The sequence below is a fragment of the Pezoporus wallicus genome, unplaced genomic scaffold, assembly GCF_028554395.1.
Source record: "Pezoporus wallicus isolate ANWC-B61680 ecotype Strahan unplaced genomic scaffold, APGP_CSIRO_Pwel_v1 contig_6944, whole genome shotgun sequence".
NCBI classification, from domain to species: domain Eukaryota; kingdom Metazoa; phylum Chordata; class Aves; order Psittaciformes; family Psittacidae; genus Pezoporus; species Pezoporus wallicus.
The window spans coordinates 1482487-1501598 of record NW_026636656.1 but is presented as its reverse complement, the minus strand read 5'-3'; the positions used below and the strand labels follow the sequence as shown (position 1 = coordinate 1501598).

The window sequence follows — 19112 nt, the reverse complement described above, 5'->3', positions numbered from 1 at the left end:
TAGCCCTGGGCTATTTGGAAGAAAAAAAGCAAATGAATCTGTAGAAATAAAACATGTTTTCTCAAGCTGCCCATATTCTTGGTCCTTCTTCATGAAATTCAAGAGGCCAAAAAGAAATTGAAAGCACGCTTTAAAGACTATTTGCTGAAGACTTTCCTGTGCAATAGAAAGCAAGATGTTGGTTATCCAGAGCACAACAGAGTATATAATGCTTTGCTTATGCTCCTGTTTCATTTCACGATGTTAATGAATCACAAGATGGAGAACAACAGTCTGGACAGGCTGGACAGTAAAACAGTCTGTGTGGATCATATGCAAGTACAGAGATTGAAAGGGAGCATCTTAAATTGTTTTCCTAATTTCTAAAGTGAAGAAGAGCGTCAGATTTTTAAGATATCCCAGTAAGGGATACCTTAAATATACATTGCTGAGTTCTAATAATCAGCCACTGGCTCCTCATATAATACACAATGTCTTGTGTATTAATATTAATATACAGAGTAGCACAGAAGCAGAACGATACTTTATAAATAGCTCACTATCTATTTATAGGATCAATAAATCCCCACTGCATTATGTGGGCCCAAATCATGTGAGATCACCTTATAGCTCCATGTTAACATTTCCCCTTTTACGGTCTTTCAAATGCACATTAGATTTTCACAAAGCTACTTGTAAATATAAATACCATATATAAAATATTTAAATGATGCTGAAAGGGCACCTTGTGATGGTGACTGTGGTCTGGAATGACCCGTTTATGGGATGTGTGCCCACGTTTCTGCTGAGTATTGCTCCTGCAGCTTTTGGAACTGCATAGTAGAAAGTAAATGTAAATCTTCAACCCACCATTTAAGTATTCTTTCTTTTCTTTTCTTTTCTTTTCTTTTCTTTTCTTTTCTTTTCTTTTCTTTTCTTTTCTCTTTTCCTTTTCTTTTCTTTTTTTTTTTCTTTTCTTTTCTTTTAAATCTCTTCCCTACCAACACAAAATGTATCAACAGAGGGGTCCTCACTAGTGTCTGTGTGTCTTACCTCCAAGCCACAGTAAAAGAAACAAAGGAATGTAATTAAGTTTATAATAGTTGGGAGAATTAATATCTCTACAGTAATAATAGGGATTCTTCTCAGCATTTGTCTCCAAGTTAATTTGTGTGCTAAAGAAAAACATGGTCCAAAGTATTAACACGAGATGACTACATTATATGAAGTCAAGTATGTAATTTTCCTGAAATTGTTTAATTGGATCATATTAAAACAAACTAGTTCTGTGTAAAAGATCCATCTTTCTTCTTCCTTCACACTCAAGTCCACATAAACAAACAATCATCTAAATATATAGTAAAATTAGATGCATTGTCTTGTTCCCTAATATTTAACAGAATGGTGAATTACAACAGCAAAATGCCTCTATTACACTTATTATAAAATTACAGCTTAGGTACTATAAATTTTGGAAAGTATTCTAATGGAAAGTGAGGACGTTGTAGCACTGGTCTGAAATAAGTGAGTACCCAAGGAAAGAAAATTTGCTGAGTTCAAACTGGTTATTTGTTCACTCTTGCAGGAAGTGAACAGAAATGTACACTATAAAATTATATCCAACAATCAGGTTTGCTCTTTTATGAAGAGATAGACTAAATGTGAATTTACTATTCAGCTTCATTTAATCTATTGTGAATTTTAGGTTGATGTGCAAAACAGAGGTAGAGTCTACAAGCATATGAAAACATTCCTTTTAATATTTTCGCCTTATAAATTCTCATCAGGTATGGGGTAGTTGTTTTTTGGTTTTTTTTTTTCTTTAGCCAAAACTGAGCAAGATAATGCATTCTATGTTGAACTGACAAAGACCTAGAAGGCACCAGATCTATAAATATAAAAATTAAAAGAAAATATTAAGCTGGGGAAAAAAATATAGCCAAAGATTATTTTCTTTCGCTCAGACATTTTGCCATAGTAATGTAAAACCCAACAATTTCAATTATCACAATAAACTACTGTAATTGTCTTGATTTATAGTTCTTACTTTCTTAAGTGCAGAAATCACTCATACAAGATAACATTTACGTGTTATGGTTTAGATCTGTCAACAACCCTTGAAAACATCCTATATCATCCTCAGTGGAATGGAAGCACTCTGCAGTACGTACTGAAAACCCTGTCCCAGATGCACATTTCCCAGCCTTTTGCTAAGATCAAGTGCATCATCTTTTCTTACCATTTTAATATATGATACATCCTCAGCTTGAAGATTTTGTATTAAATGGATTTGGAGGGCATGGGAAGGAGTAGCTGCTTCTTCCATCCACTCTATACATCAACCTGTGCTACCAGGAACTATGGCCAAATCGTGACTGTGTGTCAAGATGTGATATCTGCACATAAAACCACTCTGTATGGTGTGGGCTGACCTGCTCCTGAATACACCTGCAGCCAAGGGATTTTGTATTTCTCCCCCAGCATGCCAAGTTCTCCTTTAACAAAGTGAAAGATGTTCAGCTTGTTAAATAAGATGTCAGCCCCTGGTAGATGGCAAAACCCCCATTCATGATGAGCCTGAAGGGACTACAGAGATTGGACTGAATAACAATTTGACTCATGTCTCTAAGTGGCAAATGAATGAATTTACTGCTGCCTAAGTTAGATAATCCAGTGAAAGTAAAATACAGAACTGTATAATGGCTACCTGACAGTAAATTTGTATTTAAGCCAATTCACTGCCATTTGTCTTTATCTGATTAAGCCACCTGATTTATAAAACATGCTGGAATACAATTTATATACAGCTGTATAATCCACCTCGTGGTCTGGTTTCCAGAACCACAAGGATAAACACGCTCAAACCATAAAGGCACTCTCAATGCCAGATATCCATTTATAATGCCTGCTGAAAGGTGTCTCATTACCATCTCCAGTATGGATGAACTGTCAGCTACAGTACCACAACCTCCTTCCAAACCTTTTAAAAGTAAGTGAAGTTTCAGTCATGTCCAAAACACAAAGGTATTTCACAAGCTAGGAGATTTCCTTATCAGTGCAGTACTTTCATTCACTTTCAGTGAAGAAGATAAAGAGACATCACTGTGAAGTTGGCACTAATGTAAAACTTCGATGGAGAGACCAAATTTTCAAATGGGTATGAGAAATGCCACAAACTTGGTAGTGTGTTGGGTATATAAAGGTGAACATTGGAACAGATTCTGAACCTGACAACTTTGGTCCAGGTACCACAAACCACCATTAAAAAGTACAATTTCCCCATGCCAGACCATTCAGCAAAGAGTACATTGTTTCCGACAGTATCTCTAGATGTCATAAGTAGAATACTAGTTCTTAAAGATCTATGTCTTACAAGGCTGCTGAAACATTCCTAATGAAAAACTAGAGGGTAGAAGACACCTGGTTTTCTTTCTTAAGCAGCAGCAGAGTGAATAAAATAGATGCTACACTGACAGCTACCAAGGTTCAAGTTTTTATTTACATGGGCAAATGCTGTGAGGTTCAAAGCTGTGCAAGGTCTCCTGGCCGTCCCGTGTATTGCCTGGATTTGAAGCATTGCTTCCAGAACAAAAGAAAGAGTAAATTTGCTTATGCTTACTTGATTTTCAGAATAACTGCATAAGATATTTTAAATGTAACAACCAACAGTAACTGGATTCTATAACATGAGTATCTCTGGCGCAGTAATCAAACTGGGATCACCTGCTGATTCCTCATGTCAGTACAATGCGATTTGATGTGTGGGGTTAATATCACGTGTTTAATTCTATATTTAGGCACCAACATCTGATGTAGTTATTTGGAACCTTTTTAGAGATAAGAGAGAGAAACAAATACAGGGTTTAGTCAACCTCAGATTTAAGGAGGTATAAGTGTCTCAGATTTTAGTTAGAATAATTAGGAAATTATTATAAAACACACAAATGAGAAAGCTTGGAGGTGTTTTAATGTCAACACTAAAGGCTATGTATATTTGCCTTTATTCTCCCTGCATTATTCTTTGCTGTCTTGGTCAGTGACATTGACTCTCCTCCAACCTCAGAAACACATTTCAACCAGACTTTGTTCCTTTTCTCTTTGTGTAAAACATTTGGGCTTTTGAGGAGAATAGAAAATGGAGCTGTGAGGGTGGCTGAGTTTCTTCTTAATACAAAAAGGTCAGTCTTTAGTAAGTAGATTAGGATATGTCAGGTGGCCCAGACCTGCCCTTCACTAAGTGCCAGAACACCAGGGTTGATCCAGCTGTTCTTCTGTGCATTGTCAACAACTGCAGATATAAACCCCAAAGACAGCTTTGGCAAATAATATTGGAATAATAAAAGTACAAAAATATAGAAATATTTCCTAGTACAGAATGACTCTTGGAAGTGGGTTCCTACTATAATCAGCCCTTTACAACCCATGTTCCCATTTCCTCCTCTACCTACCACGCTTCTGACTGGCTGCATGAACAGACTACAAAATGGTGACATTGCTGCTACTAGAGATCAGACAAAAAGAACTGCTGGGCACCTACTGTGATAAGGAAAAGTTGAAGACATTAAAAGTAAAAAAGACTTTATAAAGAGAATACATTGAGCCAAGACTGGAATCTTGAAGCATATTAAGTAGTCTCTCTCTCTTAAACCTTAGAATTGTCAAGTGTCAAGGGCAGTGAAAGACAACCTGAACCAGGGTAATTTCCCTATAGCTGGATTTCTTCATTCAGAGGAAAAGCATTAACAAAACATTTTATATATTATCTCTCCAGTTTAGATGTATATGTTCCCTCTGTAGTAGTTGAAAAGAGATGTGAAAATTTTAACACTATTACTTATGAACTTTGGTGCACAAGAGAGAAATTTCTTCAGTCTTCCTTTTTTTTTTTAACATATTGTTCTTGCTATACTATCATTTAATGGAGAGTCACATGATACCGATTTAGCATGCAAACCCCTTATGTACTCCATTCTATTTGTTTATTTTTTGAATGTCTGATTAGTAAGTGGCAACTGGAGATGATTATTACAGAAAGCTATTAAGGTTACTTACTCACGTAATATGCTGAGTTTTTCTCTCTCTCTCAGGAAAAGTTTTAAAATAAGAATAGCATTTGCAAGAGAAAAGTCCACACGTTGGACTAAATAACACTTCGCTATGTCACTGGGAGTACTTGCAGAAGGCTGTGTTTCATGCATTATATCTTTTATCTTTCATATTCTGTGAATGATATAGTTTTGGTTTGATTTTTCTGTAATAATGTAAAAATACAGTATACCAGAGAAAAAAGAGCCTTTGGAGATGAAGCTTTCATTAATATGGTGGGATACAGTGAAGATCAGATTAAACTCTGCAGATGGATTTTATGTATTATTCTTATTAAAAAAAATAAATTAGATTTTACTCCCTTTTATTGATTAATTAGACTCTAAATCTCTAATCAACTTTTTTGTGAAACTGAGTTATTTTTTCCCACAATGTAATTATTGTCTAAGATCTTTGTTCTGAGCAATACTGTACTATGTATAATACAAGCCCAGAATTAGATGCTTCCATGTTCTAAAACACTAAACATAATCCTTCATTTAAAATGTGAATTCTGCTTATTTTTACATGTTACTTTTCATATAATAACATTATAATGACAACCAGTTGCAGCTTCTTAATTGTTGAGTCTTAAAATCTGTGTAATTTGACAAAATAGATTAAATCTTGGTACACAAGAGATTTAACCCTGAATTAATGATAACTTTTTATTAGTCACAAATTTGCCAAATAGATCTGTTTCAGAATTAGGAGAATCAAGGTTCTAATAGTCAGCAATGCAATTTTGATTGTTCAGTTTATGTTGGTGTCACTTCATAGATGCTTAAATTTAAAAAAATGTTTCTATAGCAAACCCGTTGCTGTTGTATCTTAAGTCCCAATTACTTATTAACTTCTTGTAGGTCCCAATTAAATTACTTGCATTTAGTATGAACAGTCAGTTTAGAGTCTATTTCGAGAGATGGTAAAAAAAAAAATAAATTAAACCACTCAAGAAGAGCAGGAAAACCATTTGAACATTGATTTGTTTGCATGAAATGTAGAGAAATTTTGATCTGAAAACCCTCAGAGAATTCAAGACGTGCTTCCTGTACTTAGAATTATATCACAGAATATTCTGAATGGAAAAGTGAAAACATTTGCTTGCTTGCTTTTTTATGGGAATATGACAGCATGTGAGGTATAATACATTAAAATTTTCTTCAGTACATATTTTCATTCCCTACTCACTTATGAACACAAAAGAAAAGTGAAGATGGAGCTGCAGACATCAAGCTCAAGTGCAGTCTATTCTGGGAGCCATTTATAGTCTAAGTAAAAGTGTAGTTAAATAATGACTTCGTTTCAGCAGGATCCCATGGTAAGAATCAATAGTCAGGCCACTGATCTTGCATTAATTTGCCCTTACATTGTCACTAAATCGTGTCACAGTCACACTTTTGTGACACCCTGAATTAACTTTGACTATAACCTTCATTTTAAAATAGAAGTTAGGGTTATTTTTCTTTTTCTTCCCCTCTCCAAGGCTTCAATGGCTGCTTTCTGCAATTAATAATATTCAGCATAATTCACGTATGAAAACGGTTACATGTTTAACTTACCTGAGCCTTGGCTGAAAATCACTTTACTTTTACTTTAAGCCTTGCGTATTCCTTGAAAGTAAGCACTGCATTTTGAACTGAAGTCATAACTCCAAAAAATGCGTTAGAAAAAACAACATACAAAGATACAAAGAAAACAAAACAATTACGCCTAAAACGTTGCAATATTATTTGCAAGTTTTTGGCTTATTGTTGATGTCTTTTTTGGTTTTATTTTCCATGAGAAAGAACCTTCTGATCTTTGCATTCAGCAGACAGCCCCTGCAGTACATTTTAAATTTGCCTGGATTGTATTTGCTGTCAGAGATCTCGTGTTCCTGCAAATACAAAAGGCTTCCTGCTCCTTCCATCTCTTCAGAGATCCACTAAAAAAAATGAATTGCCTCAGAAAATTTTGTGGATACTATTTTATAGCTTTAAAACTGTATGAATACAAACATAAAGCAGCTCCCTGTCCAGACTGATAGATTGGGATTTATGGACAGACTGCATTTTCATATCAGGGTTTGTTAAGAAATGAGAAGCTGCAACGAATCTTTACTCTTCTGGAAATACAAAAAGTGCTCTTTCAATGCTATCTACAAATTTCAGATTATGTAATTTCTTCTCTGGTGATACTTCATTAAGTTGTACAGAAAACTCATTAGCCTCCCTCTCTGGAAAAGTCGATACAGTAAATGGATCTTTTTATTAAAAGAATCAGTTTCAGATTCTTTGCTTTCCTAAAGGCTTAGAAACTGAGTGTGGCCTCACCTTCTCAGTCTAACATCCATGGAGGGCCCTGTCCTACATGTTATACCCTGCCTTAATCCTGCGCCAGACCTGACCAGGTTACTTTCATCAAGACACTGGACTGCTTTCTGCCTCTGACTAGGAAATGGGATAGTCACCCGTTTGCCTAAAGGGTGCCTCAGTGTTCAGAGTCAGTATTGGTCCCTGAAGCTCAGCATTCATACTGTAAAAGACAGTTGCCACCAGAGCAGAGAGTAAGGAAGATCAAAGAGCTCGATATCATTTGCTGCTGTTCCTGTATCTGTGTGTTGTGAAACACAGAAGCACACAAATGAATTGATGCAATTTTTCACATCACAACATCCATAGCAAAGAACTCAGTTATGAGGAGTGAAAGGAGATTTAGTATCTTTTATATTTAGGCTTCCTTAATGGATTTTTTTCATAGTGGTTTTATCCTGTACTACCTTGTGCTACTGTTTCAGGCAGTTTGGAAATATAAATACCAGTATAAATAAATGCAGGAACAGCACTTCCTAAGAGACTCAAGAACTTGCTGATACTCCAGTACTGGTAGTCATGACCACTTCAGGGTGCACTGCTGTGTTGACATCCAACACCCACACTATCACACACAAACCACTGTCATACTAACCATAAAATTCCAGTCTGGTTTGTTTTCTGGAGTTTCCCAACACTCATTATTCATTTAATTTTCCAAAATTAAACTTACAAAACTAAGCATATAGGAACTCAGCTGGCTAGGGTCTACTGAATGCTCCAAATGACACAGATTCCTAAGGGCATATGAACAAGTTTCTGAAAGGCTATGCTTCATCCAGCATAACTTATTTTTAAATACAATATTCTAATCAGTAGTTCTCTATTCCTTGCTGTTCATTTGGTTTGTTTTCCTGTATTCAAAGAGATTCAGATGTAGGAGGAGGGAATAGCTCAATCAAAAACTGGTACAAAATACATAACATTCTTCTTCGAAATGTGTTTTTAGCAAAGCCACTGGCATACAGATCTATGCTTATTTCTGCTTTATCTCCATGTGGATTAATGCCTGATTTTGTGTGACCAAAGAAAAGGTTTATCTTTGTTACTTAACTGGACAATGCTTCTATAAAATTCAGTTTTAGAGCATTAATAAAAGCATGATAGTAAGTAATAAAGCTTAACCTACAGTATTATTTAAAATCCATATAAAAAAACCTGGGAAAGCTGCTAGGAAAATTTGAGCTGACAAGTCAGCATTATATGTGCTTCCTCTGTTGCCAAACTAAAAGGACCATTTTCCAGCACTCTCAGTACTTAGCTGACATTAACTTCTTGTATTAGTCCAGAAAGGGCAACTAAACAAAGCAAAACTAAGTAACATGGACATAGCTGATAAACTAGTGCCTGCCATTTCATCTTCACATCAGTCAGAGAATGAAGTAACACCAAGCAGAATCAAGCTAGAACAAAATAGATTTATTGCCACTAATGAGTGACCATAAGTGTGTTCCAAAAGGTGTATTTGAAACCCATTTGTAACCCATTTTCTTTTTGGTTTGGACATTATTACATGGTAAAGAAAATACAGACATGGGGCCTACTTGTACGCAGGATAAGCTAAAACATTCCATGTTCCACAGTGGCAAATTAGCTATTTTTTTTTTTTCTTGGAAGCCAGTAAGACAAAGCTGAGATCTGCTTGTCCTTCATCCCATAATATACTTATTACAAAACCACTATTCAGATTACAGTCGCATATTATTAGACAACAGATAGTCTTATTTAAATTGGTTGGTTAATTCAGGTTCAGGATTTCTTATTAATAAATGAATCAAGCCTTCCTAGAACTCTCCATGAAGCCAGCCATGTCTTGCTGTTAATGACTGCTATTCAGCAAGGAGCAACAAACTTATGGAAAGTCCATTTGTATAAAATGTGTTACTGCAACTACTTATGAGTCTTCATTATTGTCTCCTGTAAGTGCATTTCTTCTTACACTGATAGGTACCAGAGTCTGTTTTCCCACTGTGATGTAATACACTAACTCTGTGAAAAGTAAATGAAGATAATCATAATAGAAAAATCTACGAAACTGACATGACATTCAACTTTAATTTTATAGAAAAGATTTACTCTTCTAAATGAGATTTCCTGTCAAACAAGCTTTTCTAGATGTGTAATAATTCTTCTGCTATAAGCTTTCAGCTAGTAAAATATTTTTTAAAAGATGAAGAGCAGAAACCTGACTACAAGAACTTTCTGATTGTGGAAATATAAATTCTGGTTTTGCTACATGCTTTTATTTTTCATCTAAGCATTTATGTGAAATTGAGCCGTACAGCTTCTGCCTACAAACTCTAAATTAAAATTCACATTGTTATCTCTATTATCCCACATACAAAACTGAAGTGCTCACTGAAGACAGTACAGTGTAAGTCTGTCCCTTTTCAGGAAACATTACGGGAGGGCTTAATCTCCAGTGACTGAAAAGCTCCTTCCTGCAATGTCTTTTTGCATCTGTCCTGGAGAACAGGCTAACTGAAATAAATTATTGCTCTCTTCACAGAGCTTACTTACCTTTGGGTGCCCTCATGAGAGCTAGAGCTCTTCTGCACGCTAATGTGCAGTTACAATGCCTGGAAGCTACCGATGAGATGCTTCCCTCTGAAGAAAATGCAGTGGCTGTATTAGCAGGCTAACCCTTGATGACAGCAGATTTCAAAAAGCTGCAAGGTCATGACAGAAAACCTGGCGCAAACTTCGTCAGACACTGAAATGCCCCAAGTGCACAGCTGGCTCACTCTGTGCATAGCTGCCAGTGTCTGATTGGGTCTAGGTTTCTGACATGAATTTGATGGTCACACTCAAATAAGGAGATTATCCATAAGACTGGGCTTTTCACACCTGAAATGAAAAATGGGGCCAGTTCTTAGTGCAAGTCAATACTTAATTTGCTCTTAAGGAGATCACTGAGACTGAACCGGTTGCGCTCAAAGCAATCTGCCCTGATAGAGGTCCCTCCCTGTGGCAGACAGGGAGTCAGTCTGCTTTGGTTGCAATTGACCGCTGTTTTGAGTGAGCCCATTTTCTAGGATTAACACAAACTATTGCAGAAAGCTTGAGGCTGGGCAGAGACAGAAGTTAATGCCAAGAGTGACAATGAAACAGAAGTCTTCATTGGGTCTGGAAGCTGAAAGAGATGTGATTGAAATTACATCTTGAAAATCCAGTAATATTTCTTGATTCAGAGATAATTAACTTAGAAACAGTTGTAAAAATAATTGAGAAATCCTAAGAGAAGAATTTAAAAAATACCTAATGTTTTACCAGCCCAGCCCTTTTATGGGTTAATAAAGGGGTTCTAGATTACCAAGTAACAGTACCTTTCAAGCCATTAAACTAACAGCTATACTATACACACCAACGTTCACATCTCACAGCCATACCATGTAGAACAGAAACAGTTTTAACAAAAGAGGACACAGGTTTTGAAAGTTACCCACAACCTTGACGGTAGTATTTGCATGCTAAAGGTGTAACATAAATTCTTCATACTCACAGAAGATGAAAACCACCAGAAGCAGCAAATAGCTTCTAGGAATCAAATACTGACCTGTGCAAATTTGATAGGAAGACATCACCTGGCCTCAAGAGCCAGACTGACCCCTCCATTTGGAAATTCATGTATGCTGTTATAAAAGAGCTCTGAAGGTAAATAATTAAAGCAGAAGTCCTCGTGAGTCAAAGAGGAATAGATCCTCAGGATCTGTTGGAGGCCATAGACATTTCTACATGAGGCTGGAAGAAATCAGCACACTCCCTTTTAAGTGAGATGCAGTGCGTTGTTTTCTCCAGGAAGAAAGCAGAGGAAGTACTTTTTATTAAGAGAGTGTCTTAAAGTTTATGTGCCAGAAGAGCTGGTGGGATTTGAAAAGCCTAACAATCTATTAGATTCCTTCCTTATTTCTGTGCAACAGAAAATTTCTCATCTCCTGGGAGTGAAAGAAAGAAATCATTTGAAAGTTTTTTTCACCTTATCTTTGCCCTTGAAATGCTGGGGAAACAACAGGCAAAATCCATACCTCAAATTCTATTACATGTGGGCTTACTCTAACAAGAGATGTGAAAGGTAAATATTTTTCCAGAAAATTTGCAGGACACATTTTTCAGCTCAGTAATATCTCACAGCATGTAAACCCTCATATACTGTAGTATTTTGTCAGCTTGCACTATTTTCAGTCTAAGAAATTCTCAGTTTGATCATGTTTATAATCAAGCAGCATGCTTCCAGCTACTTTGTTTGAAATTTGATTATGCCTCTGACAGGTAAAATTTAAGGGATGTAAGAAGAACATTTTGATGTTGACATCTGAGCATTCAACATTTTATTTTGTAAAAACTTAAATAGTAAAAAAAAATGCTTTAAAACATCTCACAGAAGTGATTCAAGAGATTAAAAAAAACAGCTTTAGAAAAAATATCCCTGTGACTGCAGCATTCAAAGTGGTTTTCTAAATTTGGATTTTCTGCATTCAGATAATCTGATAAGTAATTTTCCCAGTTTCCTAAAAATAGGAGAAGCTATTATTTTCCTCTGTAAATAGAGGTTCAGTCATACCCATTTTGTCCTTGTGTGATTTTGCCCTTGACTTCTGTGGGGAAGTTACGAAATTCCACAGTTCATTTCTCCAAGAATAATTTATCATTTGATACACAACCTCCTGATGTAATCACTTAGAGACTTCCAGTCCTTATTTTCCTGTAGCCAGTTTCAGAATTACATGACTGAGGTAAATCACAGAATTTCAGGTAAATTTCAGAGGTAAATTTCAGAATTACATAACTGAGGTAAATCACAGATTAAAATGGCACTTATGAGCAGCACTGAAAAATTCTGGAACATATCCTTTAGGGTTTTATCCATATATATACCTTTAAAAATTGCTTGTGATACGTTGTTTGTTTTTTTTCATTTGTAAAATGGAAGAGCAATATTTGTCAGCCTTCCAGAACTACATATATATACAGGAACACAACTATAGACATACTAAGAAGACCAAATAATAAAGTATGAAAAATGCCTCAAATTTTAATAAAGTATTCAAATTAAATCAATTTGCCATATTTCTCATGATGTCAACATTTTTGACAATGAAAAAGGACATCTCAGTTGGACAAGGACAATGGCTAAAAGTTCCTCTTCTTTTAGAAAAAAATAAGGTGGCTCCTCTCAGTTGCAGTGTGGTAACTGCTTAATGCTGCACAGTTTGTATCAAACAGTAAATGTGTAATTTCTTTCTTACAGTATAAAATTTTCAAGGGTTCCATTATATTGCCCTAAATTTTTTTCTAATAGCTTGATTACCATATTGAACTATAAATTCTTTATTTTCTAAAAAAAATATATGTTATTGGATGTGAAAATATTTACCTTGTTTTATCTCATCACATTCTAGAGATATACTATCCCAGAATTGAGGGAATTGTACATCTGTTTAACTGTCTGTAGCTATTTACTTTTATTTTTGTATTATTCAAGCACAAAGTCAAAGATGCAAGCATGAAGCTGTAGTACTCAAACCAGGTCTCCTACTATTCAGTCATCTGGAATGCTATGAATTGTTAAAAAGATAACTATTTATATCTTTAGGAGGTTAGTATTAGACTGGACATTTGGTTGATATAAGCAAGTATTCTCAAATTGATCTACAATATAAATTCCCAACTGAGTATGACTGATGCAGTATTTCTGGTTTTATATCAGGTTGTGCTATTAAAGCAGTGAATTGAGATCTTAGCATCTAAAAGCCAGACTGAAACAATGAGAAGTACTTCAATAAAGCATTCAAATATCTTGTGAATATTTCTATGTAGTTACAGAGATATTTTCAGCTGAAATTTGATGAAAGGAACTTGCTTGATATCTACATTATTAAATAAAATCAGCACTAGCACAGTGCTCATGAAAATAGCTAAAATATGGACAAGGAATAAAACAAATCATTTGGATCCAACTGTGAGCAAATCTTGTTTGAAGAAAAGAAAGAGCAAAAGGAAGAAAAGCATCATTGCCAGCTAGGCTTTACCTGCTTTTCCTGGTATTAAAAAAAAAAATAAAAAATAGGGAGCAATTGTAACATTTTGAGAAGATAGTTTCAAATATATATAACAAAAATAGCAAATGATTGGGCTAAATTTTAGTCTTTGTACTAAAGTGAATTAAAAATGAAAGAAAAAAGTGCCTCTAGCTCTTAGGATGGGTGAGCCAAAGGTTTGCTGTAATCCTGTGTACCTTATAAAGTTTACTTCATGATACATCTCAATCTGATCTAAGTTACTTTACTGTTGCAAAGGGTGATTAGAAACCCTTTTTTTGTGCTTAGGAAAAGTATCCTCAGTTCTAGCAGGCTTAATGCAATAATCAGCAATTCTTAATTAAAGGTTTTTCTTCCCTCTCTTCTGAAATTACAAGCATGAACTTCTATTCCTTATGTCCCATTTGATTTTAAATATAATTTTGGATAGAAATACTGGAATTATACTGTGGTGATTTTGGACATAAACACTCTCTCCAGTTGTGCACCATTTACATGGGATTGCAGGAATAAAACTCACCTTCTTGTCTAAAGGAAAGTATTTGATAATTCATCTTGAACACCAAATGGGAAGGAAGTAGAAGTTTTTACTTTTTATCCAGCAGCTGGTTGTTAATGCATTCATCAAGTTTGTAAGAAATAAAATTCAATCATCTTCTGCTTCCCAGACTATGGGTTATTCTAGAGTAGAGCATTTTAAGAGTATCTACTTCCTGGTTCAGTTGGCTAGTAATCAACAGGTTCTTACCGCCAGTTTCCCCCCCAGGGTCTTCATGGTCTGTGATTCCAAACGGGATCAGTTCCTTTGGGAGCACAGGTAATGCAAGAAGAAGTTGTGTCCCCCCAGCTGTTGTCTCTGGGATGGCACTCATTTGGATTAATTTTGCTCATATTTGATAGATTTTATTACATGCCAAGATTTTATTATATGCCAAGAAATGGCGGTATCTGCACCTAAGTACGGCTTTATGCTGTGAGTTTAGGTACCTTCTTTGAAAGAAAACTGCTACTGTATTATCAGACAACATATACCAGCTACGTTGGTAGGAAATCTATAAATTAAAGTGGAGATACCGCATGTCAGTGTATTTGATCCTTCTAAAGATGACCGGCTGTTTAATCAGTTTGTCTGATTGCATGTACCAGAAAGAAGATTTATTTTTGTGTACCTGACAAAGCCAAGGCTTTTGATTATAAAAAAAAGGTCAATTACATAACAAAGCATTTGCAAATGCAGTGTTACAGGAGAGTACAATTTCATGGCTTTTACCAAAGAAGTTCTCTCCTCAATTATTTATATTTGCACATTCACCATGCAAAATCTGTTTTCTAAATGAAATAATACTCCCCCTAGAATTTCTGAAGGGGAAAACAAGCGTTGAGTAATAAAGCCCTTAAGAATCTTGCTTTGGGTTTTTTTTGTATGTATGCAAAAACATACATTCAGATAAAGCTGAAGTTGTCAGAAAATGTTACAAAATGCAGTGATACAACATGTCCTGCAGCTACTAGGTTCAATCAAAGCTCAGAAATGCACTTTTCTAATGGACTGTCTTCCTCATATGCTTATACTAGAATGAAGATGTCCTAGTCAGTCAGGGAGGCAGCATGATATAATTAATGACTCCTTTATAGCAGTTTCCCCCGTTATATCATTCAGTGTGATCTGATTGATTTATAATACATGATTTTACATGAGGGCTACTTATTTCTAAATGTTGAAGTTCATGGAAATGTCTCTGCTGTGATTAGCACAGAGCCAATTGCACTGGATTTTAAACACACACACGCAAAAAAAAGCTGTATCCATCCATAAATATCAGTTGCAGAAAAAATATTTAAACTCCCGAGCTGAGCATCAGCTTTCCTCAGCAAATGCAGGTCTTGAACACTTCTGAATGAAATGAATATCTGCCTTTTGACTGGTCTGCAGAAAAGTAGTATTAGCCATGAGAGACTCTAATTATTTTTTTCTTTTTTTAAGATAGAAATGGGCTTTGAAAATACATTTCACAGAATTTGCCAATAGCAAGAAATAGCAAGACAATTACAGGTGGTTGAAAATCAGTTGTCTGTGATAATCTCCAGATTTCATGTGTTCATAGCTTTCTGAAATACACTCTAAGTATTTTTATATTTGGGATTTTTTTTTAATAAAGATTTCAGCATGTTAGAGAGAAATTTCATTATTTTTTGCATTTTGCAACTTCAGCTGTTGTTGAGGGTGGAAAAAGACCTGACCATCAGCTGAGGCTGAGAACTAAAACATGGCTGCTCAGCGAAGGCTAGGTTCACAAAGGCACTTAACTGCTGTAACACAGTATTTAACTTCTAGCTTTCAGACTTCCAAGACATGATAGCTACTTACCTCTCTGACTACCCTTGTGATAAAATAAGGCTCATGTAAATATTTATGATATTTGATAAATATAAATACAAAGACAGAGGCTGTCTTCTCTCCTCTTGCTATGCTTTTAAAGAATGAAATTGTCAGGAAAATTTTGTGCAAGTTCAAGATCCTATAGGTATATGTGCTGTTAGTACAAGTACAAAGTGGTTTTGGGAATTAAGTTCTGTATGGGAGAACATGTGGATTCCAGCTGAACTCAGGGGTCAACTAGGTGCTGACAACTTTACATTGACATGACTTTTGGGCCGGGGAAGAAGCATAGTTTTAAGCATAAAAGGAACTTTGTTGATAAAACTCTCAATACCCACAGGGAGAAATTACTCAGGCTTTAAGCAGCAATCTCAAAGTAATTTTGAAGATTCCATGGGTATATGTATTCTGCTAACATGGCTGCTAAACTTTTTGTAAAAATGGGCCTGTTCTAAGTTTGGAGAGAAAAAGTTAAAACAGTTGGATAAAAGCCTCTAAAAAATAGTTCTGAGCAGTGGAAAATGAAGTCCAGCTTTCCTTTTTGCATTTTCTGCTGTTTAATAAGGTGAAAGTTCCCCCTGGTGCTTTTTTAACCCATGGTTCATTCATAACATCATTCCTCCACATGGATTCTTTGATATCTGTGAGGAACTGACCTCATGCTTCAGCCTTTTCCTCAATAAAGGCAGTAACAGATCCTCTCTTTTTCTTCTCCCAGCTGTCTATTTTCAAAAAACTCATAGGAACTTCATGTTCTGAGACCTGAAGTCCTCTGTCAAACTTGATTGAAATTGGCTAAAGATTCAAAGCTATCAGAAAAGGATGGATAAATATACTTTTACACACACCATCAGATTGTTGTGCTAGTAGAGTGCATTTCCCTAGGAAATGAAGGCAAAATTCACTTCTGAGAATACTCAGAAGCATCTGCTATAACTCTTAACAGAGTCATTTTCATGTAAAAATGTCCAGTGTGAAGAGTATGTTCTGCATACTTCTCTAAAAATCAGTGTTGCATTTATTCATAAACCAACAGAATGAGTGAAAGGAGTGCTGTTGCTTTGCACTTTCCTGTCCAGGAATTTCAAAATCTCTGAGGAACCTGTAGGCCTTTGTCATTGCTCTAGATTGTCACCTCAGCACAAGAAACTTGCGCTCCACTGCACCATGACAAGTTGTTATTGCAGTAGTACCTAATGTATGCTTTTAATGCAAAATTTCTGGCCTGAAAACATATACTGTAGTAGTACATAGGATTTTAAGTCTGAGATGAAACAATTAAATATGGAAATGAGAGGATGAGGGAAATAATATTTACTCAAGGAACTTCACATGATTGTCAGACGTGACCAATTTGTGCGTTTTAAATTTAAGTATGGAGGATTCAGTGAATGTCCTCCAGATGATGATTTACCATACCCTTCCAGAGGTAGGATAAATAAAGAAACAACCAAAAAAGGACCTATTTCTCTCCACTGAACACAGAAGATACATTCCTGAATAGATGACCACCATTTTGATGACTAAAAATGATGAAGTAAAGGGAAAAAATAATGGAGAAGCCTTATGCAAAAACCCTTCTCTAACCTCCATGCTCCCTCTCAAGGAAACCTACACCATTCCAGAGCAAACAGTAACACATATTACTAAAAAAATAATATCTACACACTACTTCTTTCTGTCAGCCATGCCCAGACTGACTGGAAATCCTAAACTCATTGGGTGTCTTTCCATTGATGCTGGTGGCTGCTTTAAGTTCACCACTTGCAGCCATGTTGTACCATGCTGATATGGAAATAGAAATGCATTAGACTGCTGTCGATAATGCTTTTGTCACTCGAGATGTTGAAAGCATACAAAAAAACACCCTGCCTGATCTCCTTATGAAATTGTCTGAGAACACAGAAGGATGTTTTTTCCTGAAAACAGAATGATATCCCTCTGTCATGGTGCAGTTCTGAATAATTTTATAGAAATCATCACAATTGTCTGGATTTACTATGCTTTAATGAAGTGGAGAATCTGATCCAGTGACAATGTGACTGACAGTTCTAGCTTGAGTAGGAAGAGCATGGGGTCTCCTCAGGATCCTCTGTGTTTAGGATCAGTCAGATACTGTCCAGCTGATTCCCTGGAAGTTTTTCCTTCTCTTTCCAGTAGACTTTGTGGGGGAGGGCTGGGCAGACAAATACTGCCATCAGTAGGTCATTGTTGATTTTTGCATTCCTGAAAATTGCTGCTGGCTGTACTAAATGAAATTAATTGACAGCAATCAATTAGTCTCATAGGAGAATGTTATTAAGGGTTGAGTTCTTTCCAAAAATTGCCCCTTCTGCACTTATTGCCTGAAAGGCATAATCTCAGCAATCCCAAAATTCACAGAACAGGAATTGATTTCCTCCTTTTTCTTTTTCTTTCCCCCCCCCCCCTTAAATTCTGCAGGTCAGTCCCACCCCAGGGTGCATCCGGGCGTTAATGAAGATGTTGTACTGCCCTTACTGCAGAGGACTTCCCACTGTGAAACCTTGCAACAACTATTGCCTCAATGTAATGAAGGGCTGCCTAGCAAATCAGGCTGATTTGGATACTGAGTGGAATCTGTTCATAGGTAAGAAGAGTTTAAATATTAGTGAAAGGAAATGCTTATAATGGCAAACATCTGCAGAGTTTTGTGAGGTTAGAAGACACTGTTGATATTCGCAATGAAGCAACTGCAGATGTACCTTGCTTTCTAATTGACCTTATGGCTTTCAGTAGGAGATTACTCTTCCCCTCCTGAGCCAGTAACATTTTATATTTCATATTTCAAAAGGAATGGTGTGGTGTTACGGCTTCTGAGCTGAATTATTACATGATACGTGAAATGCTGAGAAAGCTTTCATTGAGGATTTGATAATGAGCTTAACGTGGCAGAAATAGTATGTATTGCAACTGAAAACTAGGCTTTTGCAAGCTAAGAGAGTAACACTATATATCCAGTCAACATAAATCACAACAGCTGCTGTTCTTTATTCTGGTAGTATATAGGCAAAAATCTTCAAAAGTTACATAAATGACAAATTATTAATTCCTTGTTTTTGACTGAAGTATGTTAGTCTCCCTTTCACTGTGTTGAATAGAAAGTACCAAACATGCAATCAAAATGTTAAGATTGAGCACACGGTATGTATTTAAGGAAGACTGCTATTACAGTTTTATTCACATAATTCTTTACTCAAATAAACTAAGAAATTTCCTTTAAACAGCCATTCAGATATCCTGTACCAAAGAAAAACA

General features: G+C 35.8%; 1 protein-coding gene and 1 pseudogene across 2 annotated transcripts in view; both read left to right on the top strand.

Annotated features, from left to right (window-relative positions):
- Positions 1 to 19112, top strand: part of GPC6 (glypican 6) — a 726274-nt gene that overhangs the window by 520074 nt on the left and 187088 nt on the right. For both annotated transcript variants that reach the window (XM_057401148.1, XM_057401147.1), the window contains exon 4: positions 18279 to 18444. In XM_057401148.1, the coding sequence (XP_057257131.1) occupies positions 18279 to 18444 (166 nt within the window). The remainder of the gene's footprint in view (positions 1 to 18278; positions 18445 to 19112) is intronic.
- On the top strand, positions 2174 to 2314 carry LOC130594893 (U2 spliceosomal RNA; annotated as a pseudogene).